This window comes from Sesamum indicum, unplaced genomic scaffold (genome assembly GCF_000512975.1).
Source record: "Sesamum indicum cultivar Zhongzhi No. 13 unplaced genomic scaffold, S_indicum_v1.0 scaffold00198, whole genome shotgun sequence".
Taxonomy (NCBI): Eukaryota; Viridiplantae; Streptophyta; class Magnoliopsida; order Lamiales; family Pedaliaceae; genus Sesamum; species Sesamum indicum.
The window spans coordinates 109,578-118,320 of record NW_011628093.1 but is presented as its reverse complement, the minus strand read 5'-3'; the positions used below and the strand labels follow the sequence as shown (position 1 = coordinate 118,320).

Sequence of the window (8,743 nt, the reverse complement as noted above, 5' to 3'; positions counted from 1 at the left end):
CACAAACCATTTCCAATGTAGCACCCCCTTCGCTACAAGAGCTATATCTCCCCTAAACTTCATACTTATAGTAATCCCTATGTTCATATATATAAATTTGCATACGTAATTCCAACATGTCATAGCAAGTATTATCAACCTACAATATTATATATATATATATATACATATCAAACACCACAAGGTAATTCACCACAAGTAATCCATACAATTATGTTCTCTCTGTACAAACAAAATGTGAGTTGTACTCTAACTGACTAAGAGGAGAAAACTGCATACTGGCCCGACCTGCCTGAGTATAGCGTGTGGACCTATTCTTCAACTGTCAGACACCTCAAAGTCTATTCCTGAAAGAAAATATCAGCAGGGGAATGAGCCTGCCACTCAGTAAGCAAATAACCAGTCCTATCTATATATGCATGTCAACCATAGCCCAAACAAGATAAAGAAACAACACGAATGGAATACAGTCAATTTAATTCCAACATAATCAACATTATTACACCACATGACTATCTCATAATAAGACAACCAACCAAACTCCATTTTTCCTAGTTTGTTTACCAGAAGGTGATATTGTGTTTTTCCCACCAACTCAATCTCACCGTTATATAAATTCAAGTGAACCCCCTTGACAGCCGGCTCATCAATCTCGCACATAGCTGTTTCATTTCGCCCATAGCATTTTCTTTTCGCACATAGCATCGCATCAAAGCTCTTTTCATTGCGCACATAGCATTTTCTTTTCGCACATAGCACTTTCTTTTCGCACATAGCATTTTCAACACGTCAAGGGGTATTCACGCCACAATTATATTCAATTTCCACAACTCCCTCATTTCCACATATCACCATTCTTGTAAGCAACTAGTAACGTAAAACAATATATCATTACATTCTCATTCTCAGACACCCACAACACAACATACAACAAACATGATATTTCAACGTGTCTTCGCATTCCACGTACACAGTATCGTCAATCAAATCAAATCATTCACCACGCATATATTTTCAGATAAAACAATATCAGCATGAACCACAAAGTCATATAATAGTAATACCACAAATAAAAAGAACATATATAGATAATACTAATTATTTACTTACCTCGACCTTACAACGCTTTTATCTATCCAATAGGTGGTGGTTCGGTCTTTTCACTTTACCCCTGTATCCTCCGTCTGTTTTTCTTCTCTCGCCAAAAAATTGCAATTTGCTGTGTGTGTTGTATGTGCATATGTTTGTGTGTATATTAAAAACAACATACAAACTAAAATAAAAAAAAGGCAAAGAGGGAGTGAGGCGGTGGGAATTGGGCCCCACCTCCACTCTCAACTCTCTCTCTCTCTACTTATATATATATATATACATATTATTTTTATATATATAATATTATTATTATTTTATTTATTTAATTAAACTTTTCTCAAAATACCATTTACGTCCTTCATAATTTTCTTAATTAATATAAATTGTCCCAAAATATTATAACGAACTCCAATTTAATTCATTCAAGTATTATTATATTCCAATTATGGAACATAACTTATTTACTAATTAACCAAGTTTCATAAAAATTTACCAATTAGTCTCCCAATTAAATATTATAATTTTTGGGGCGTCACATCCAATGGGGTAATATGAAAGATTGAATAGCGGTAACATTATGAATACGAACACGAGTTTCAATAAGACCAAGAAACTGTAATCTGAACTCAGCAACAATGTCCTTCACAGCTAACTGATGGTCTCTCTTGTTCAGGCCACGAACGTTCCACATGGCTGCATTTAACATGGATCACCGAGTTTGGGGCTGCTATGATTAGGTCCCCGTGACATATCCTCTGCATCATCAATTAAGTGTAGAGCATTGAACGTATTATACACAACAAGTTCCTTACCCTTCTCTTCGTGACTCAACCTTACAACACCACGAGGGGATTCTTGCCTATCCCTCTTCTTTGCCACTCCTCGATTTGGTGGTATTATCTCCTGATCACGCTCAGTTGGTGGCCTCGGAGACCCCAATTTAGGAATGTAGACGGCAACCGGTGGTTTAGTTGGTTTGTGTGGTTTATTGAGGGCACAGTCCTTGGCCAAGTGGCCTAACGTCATACAATTGGTACATTTGGGAGGTATCCACTCATATTCAACGTCAATTTTGCATGGTGTCTCTCCTCGTTCCTCGTTAGGCGTCATAATGATAATATGTTTGGGTAGGCTTGAGCTTACATCCAGCATCACGCATACACGAGCGAAGTTCAGTCTCATGCATGCCCTTGTAATCGCATCCGGATATAGGGATTTACCTATGCCGCTGGCCACTGTACTAAGGCCCTCCTCGGTCCATAATTCTACTGGCAAGTGTCTCAATTTTATCCAAACAGGCACCTGTGTATGTTTTAATTTTCGCATTACCATCCCTGGCTCCCATTTCTGTAGTACAATTGGTTGCCCTTGAAACAACCACGGTCCACCTTCAATTGCTTCTTCCATAAATGCAACAGTCTTGAATTGGAAGAAGAAAAACCCGTTCGTTGTGGCCTTCACCTCCCGCAATCCAGGCTATACAGAAAATGCAAAATCTTTTACATGGTAAAAGTACGGTCGTTTCCCCAGAAAATACCCGACCGCAGTGGTCTTCCACTTGGTTGCTCCATTGCGAATAGCCTCCATCGTAGGTCTTACAACCACTTCACCATTTTGTATTGTAGGAGGTATGTAAGACAGGCTTCTCCGAGATGAATTATTAAAAGCGTCGGCAATTTTATCATCCACGTCCACATTTGAATTTGGATTCGATGGAATGTTTCCCACAAACAAACCCGTAGGAAAGGAGCGCTTTTGTGTAGGAGTGAGGCTGTTTTTTTCCTTAGTATTGGTGATGTCATGTATTACCTAAGCAGCTGCATCATTGCCTGTGTCATCACCTGCATCATTGCCTGTGTCATCACCTACATCATCGCATATGTCATTGTCTGCATCATCCTCCACATCAGCGTCTGTGTCTGCACACACATCAGCGCTTACATCATTATCCAAGTCAGCGCTTACATCATCAATCTGTTGCTGCAAATTTTTCGCCGGAGAGCCTTCAGCCGTCTGTTCCTCCGGTGTACTAACAGTTCCCGCCAGCAGCCGATCGTCAGTCATCGGAACTGGTGCGAAATCGCCGGAATCCGTAGCTGTTCTGACGAAGAAGAAGAAACAGCATCGTTTTCCATCGCTGCACCCAATCTCACGCTTTCTCCCGTTTTTTCTCCATCGGTTTCCATCCCCTTCGCCGGTAACAGGTGTCTCCTTGGCTTTAGAAGCCCAGCCGTCGTCGGTGCTGCCCATGTTCGCTTCCAATAGCTTCGCCCAAATTTATTCTCCCATCTGTTTTTCAGATCTAGGAGCGCAGCCCTAGCAGATTCATCTCCATCCTAGACTTTGTTTGCAAGCCCCAAGAACTCATCAAGATTGAAGGCTGCCGGTGAGTAAATTGTAGAGCGTCCGCCATTAGCGTCCTTTGAAGCTCCAAACCCTAATTTTGGGTTTCCTTGTATCGACACCAAGGACGCGTCTTTTGCCATTGGAATTACTCCTCCCATCCCTACGACGTTGTTGTAGCAATCTTTGGTTGAATAGGATCCCTCTTTTTTTGGGTAAATGTAAATTTCATTAACAAGAGTAATGGTATAGTACAACATGTGATCATCAAATGGTTTCTCCCTCAGCCCAAGGGATACGCCATAATCTATACAATGCTCGTGTACTGACTGATGAAGCTAAATCAACACTAAGAATCCTCTGCCTGACGTCATCTACGATTAGGATACTCAAAGTGGCCGGTGTCCGCTTAGTGTGTTCAAATCTCCTCAAGTTTCTTTCCCTCCATATGTGGTAGACACACGATGCAAGTAGCGTACGGTAAGCGCTATTAATAATGTGCTTACCTCTCCATTTCCGTGTCGCCCATTCAATATATGTTGCCCAGTCCCTGTTGGGCCAGTGAAAACGAATCCATCTGCGAATCTCAAAGAGGCACTGACGACTAAATCTGCATCGAAAGAATAAATGTGAATGAGATTCCGTAGCTCTCTCAGCGCACAATATGCATACCCCAGGTGGGATAGCCATGATTTGTCCATGGTAGGTAGTTTGCCGAGGATTGCGAGCCATAAGATGAATGAATGACGAGGAATCTTCAAGGAGCCCGAAAGTAGTGAAGACCATCCTAGTTTCGGCTCAGGGGGATCAAATAATCGATAGAGTGTCTGAGTAGTAGGTTGCCCTTCGTCACATCTCCATATCACCCGATCCTCACCTCCAAGAATAAGTGGTAGGTTATGTGTGATCTCCAAACATTCGAAGTCCGTGATGGTAGGCCATTGCCACTCTCCTGTTGAAATCACAGAACTGAGCTTAGCTGATTCTTCAAGTCTAAGATGGCGTGGTCCACGAGGGAACCGCTCAATAAGTGGACCCAAGTGATGCCACGGGTCCTACCAAACAAAGAATCTACCTCCATTTCCAATCTGGTAACCCACGAGTAATCCACGATAGAGCGAAGAAAAGGACGGAGCCTGAGTATTTTCCGCCATCCCCAAGAACCTCCATGTTCACGGACAGTCCAAATTGATGTGTCCTGTAACCGGTCTTGGTAAAGCCATTGGACCCAGATGGATGTCCTGTCACACTGGATAATATCACATAATTTCTTCCTCATTAATGCGCGATTCAGGGTAGAGATGTCCTTGAACCCAAGTCCCCCCTCATCTGCTGGCTGACACACATCTTTCCAGGCTACCTTTGCGTAGCCGCTAGACGTTGTACCCTTCCATAGGAAATTCCTCAACCTCTTCTCAATTTCCTTGATAACTTTCTTAGGTAATATGAATGCAGATGCCCAGTATAAACTTAATGTCGAAAGCACGGATTTGATGATTTGTACTCGCCCAGCATATGATAACGATATCCCTTCCCATCCAGTAATGCGTGCATCAATTTTTGAAATAAGAGGTTGACAGTCAGAGATAGACAGTCTAGAAGAGAATAAGGGGAGACCAAGATATCTCAATGGTAGGTGCCCCTCTTGGAATCCCAAAATCTCCAACATCTGATCTTTCAATTCTTGAGCCGAACGGGAGATGATTAAGTGGCTTTTGTAAACATTCAGCCAAAGACCCGACAATTCCGCAAACCATTCCAATCCCTCCTTGAATACTCTGATGGAGTCAAAGTCAGCTCTGCAGAAAAGTAGTAGGTCGTCTGCAAATCCCAACTGAAAAACCTTGGAACTCTCACACTTCAAATGATAGGTGAATTGCATGTCCTGCTCAATTCGTTGCAGGAATCCTAAATGTAAAGCTTCCATAACAAGAACAAACAGGTAAGGAGATAGTGGGTCTCCCTGTCGTAATCCTCTTGCTCCAGTAAAGAACCCATGAGGTTTTCCATTGAGACCAATCGAGAATGATGTCGTGGAAACACACTCCTCGATCCACCTTGTGAACTTAGTTGGGAATCCGAATAACTGCAAAACTGCTAACAAGAAGTCCCATTCCACCGTATCATAGGCCTTTCTGATATCCACTTTAAGCGCGCATCTGGGAGGTAGGCGCATCTGGTTATAGCCTGAGAATAGTTCCTGGGCTAGCATAATGTTGTCACCAATGCTTCTTCCCGGAATAAAAGCTGTCTGACAGGGGCTAATAATCTTGTCTAGCAAGGTACTCAGTCTCTGAACAATTAGTTTTGCAATGATCTTGTATAAAACATTGCAACATGAAATCGGTCTAAAATCATTAACCGAAATAGGAGTGTGTACCTTTGGTATTAGAGTCAAAATCGTGGAGTTGATCTGTTTTAGTAGTTTTTCGGTAGTAAAGAAGTCCAGAACCGCCCTCGTTACTTCGGTTGAAAACTGACGAGTATAGTTTTTCGGTAGTAAAGAAGTCCAGAACCGCCCTCGTTACTTCGGTTGAAAAACCCTGACGAGTAACCATCAGGTCCCGGCGCTTTGTCTTCAGCGATATCAAACACTGCTTGCTTCACATCATCCGGTGAGAATGGTAGCAGTAAGTGGCTAGCTTCCTCATCAGAGGATCCCTCTTTCATCGGTCTAATTTTGAACGTTTTTAAAATTCCATGAAACTTGACCCAAACAAAGGTCTAGACCCATCTATTTGTATGGTAAATTTGCCAAGCGTAATAATAACTACAAGTTAGTGTGAAAGGGAAACAAACTTCGTTTAATAAAACCATGCAAAACAACTAAATTTTGAACGTTCTCAAAATTCCACAAAACTTAAGCGAAACGTAGGTCTAGCCCTATGCATATGTGTGGTAAATTTGCTAAGCGTAATAATAACTACATATTAGTTTGAAAGGGAAACAAATTTGCTTTATTAAAACCATGCAAAACAGCTAAATTTTGAACGTTTTAAGAATTACATGAAATTTGACCCAAATGTAGGTCTAGCCCCATGCATTTGTGTGGTAAATTTTCGGAACGTAATAATAACTACAAGTTAGTATGAAAGGGAAACAAACTTGTGTTAATAAAACCGTGCACAACAGCTAAATTTTGAACGTTCTCAGAATTCCACAGAACTTGAACCAAATGTTGGTCTTCATCCAAACATTTATGTGGTAAATTTGCTAAGTGTAATAATCTACAAGTTAGTATGAAAGTGAAATGAACTTGCTTTAATAGAACCATTCAAAACAGCTAAGTTTTGAAATTCTCAAAATTCCACGAAACTTATTTTTTTATTTTTTTTTTTTTGGGTAAATGTAAGTTTCATTAATAAAAAGGAAGTAAAGTACAACAATCATGTGGTGGCTCCCCCGACAGACCAAGGGATACGCCAAAGTCTATAGAGTGCACATGTACTAATAGAACTGGAAAGATTAATACTAATAATCCTCTGTTTAACGTCTTCTATGATGCAAGTAGCTAATACACTTTCCGACCGATGGGTTTGCTCAAATCGTCTCAAGTTCCTCTCTCGCCATAAATGGTATATGCATGCACCAAGTAATGCTCGATAGGCAACATTGACAATATGCTTCCCCCTCCACTTCCTCGATGCCCATTCCACGTCTCTTGTCCACTCACGATTTGGCCAGGCAAATCGAATATGTTGTCGTATAGCTGCAAGGCATCCTCTGCTAAACCGACATCGGAAGAACATGTGAGTGTGTGTCTCCACTGTACCCTCGTCACACAGAATACATCCCCCTAGATGGGTTATCCATGGTTTATCAGTTGTCGGTAGCTTCTCCTGAATTGCTAACCATAGGATGAAGTTATGTCGGGGAATCTTCAAAGTACCAGAAAGTAGTGAAGACCATCCTACTTTCGGTCCAGGTGGACAGAAAAGTCTGTATAGGGATTGTGTAGTGGGTCGTCCCTCTGAGAACCGCCATTTGATCCTCTCATCCCCTCCATGAATCTGAGGTAAAGTGTAAATGATTTCCAAACATTCCAAATCAGTAATGAAAGGCCACTGCCATTGTCCCTCATCAATAACTACTTGAAGTTTGGCGGATTCATCAAGTCCTAGGAGGCTTGGTCCTCGTGGGAATCTAGCAATAAGTGGGCCCAAGTGGTGCCATGGTTGGTTTACACACATCCTTCCACGCTACCTTGGCGTATCCCGACGTAGAAGTGCCTTTCCATAGAAAAGTTCTGAAGCGTTTCTCAATTTGTTTAATAATAGCCTTCGGTAGGATGAATGCAGACGCCCAATAGATGCTCATTGCTGATAGTACGGATTTAATGATTTGTATACGTCCAGCATAAGATAATGAAATTCCTTCCCAACCATTAATGCGAGCATCAATATTTAATAAAAGTGGTTGACAATCGGATATAGACAATCTAGAAGACAGTAGAGGGAGGCCCAAGTACCTCATTGGTAGTTGGCCCTCCTGGAAGCCCATAATTGCTAAGATCTGATCCTTCCAGCCTTGTGCTGATCGAGAGATAATGACATGGCTTTTTTGTACATTCAGTCGAAGTCCCGACCATTCTGCAAATCGGTCCAACCCCCTCTTGAGGATCCTGAGAGAATCCAAGTCAGCTCTACAGAAAAGTAGGAGGTCGTCTGCGAATCCCAGCTGGAAGACTTTGGCCGGCTCACATTTCCAGTGGTAAGAGAATTGCAAGTCCTGTTCAATAAGTTGTAATAATCCCAAATGCAAGACTTCCATAACGAGAATAAAAAGATAGGGAGATAGAGGGTCTCCTTGTCTTAATCCACGTGCTCCTGTGAAGAAACCGTGAGGGTTTCCATTAATACCAATTGAGAATGCCGCCGTCGTTACACACTCCTCAATCCATCTGGTGAACGTTTGGGGGAAACCAAATAATTGCAAGACCGCAAGTAGGAAATCCCACTCCACAGTATCATATGCCTTCCTTATATCGACTTTTAGGGTACAATGAGGTGGGAGCCTCACCTGGTTATATCCCGTGAGCAGTTCCGAGCCAACAGAATATTGTCCCCAATGCTACGCCTTGGAATAAACGCTCCCTGACAGGGACTAATTATCTTGTCCAGAACGACACTCAGTCGTTGGACAAGTAATTTTGTAATAATTTTGTATAACACATTACAGAACGAAATTGGCCTAAAATCACCAACAGTCATAGGAGTGTGTACCTTTGGTATTAGTGCCAAAAGTGTGGAGTTGACTTGTTTGAGAAGTTTACCGGTACTAAAGAATTCCAATACCGCCTTTGTAACTT

General features: G+C 41.8%; 1 protein-coding gene across 1 annotated transcript; it reads right to left on the bottom strand.

Annotated features, from left to right (window-relative positions):
- Nucleotides 1–1,791: 1,791 nt before the first annotated feature.
- On the bottom strand, nt 1,792–2,679 carry LOC105179751. Its single transcript, XM_011103394.1, has 2 exons — nt 2,635–2,679; nt 1,792–2,568 (listed from the first exon to the last, which is right to left on the bottom strand). Exons 1-2 carry the CDS (start codon nt 2,677–2,679, stop codon nt 1,792–1,794), a joined length of 822 nt encoding a protein of 273 aa, XP_011101696.1.
- Nucleotides 2,680–8,743: the final 6,064 nt, after the last annotated feature.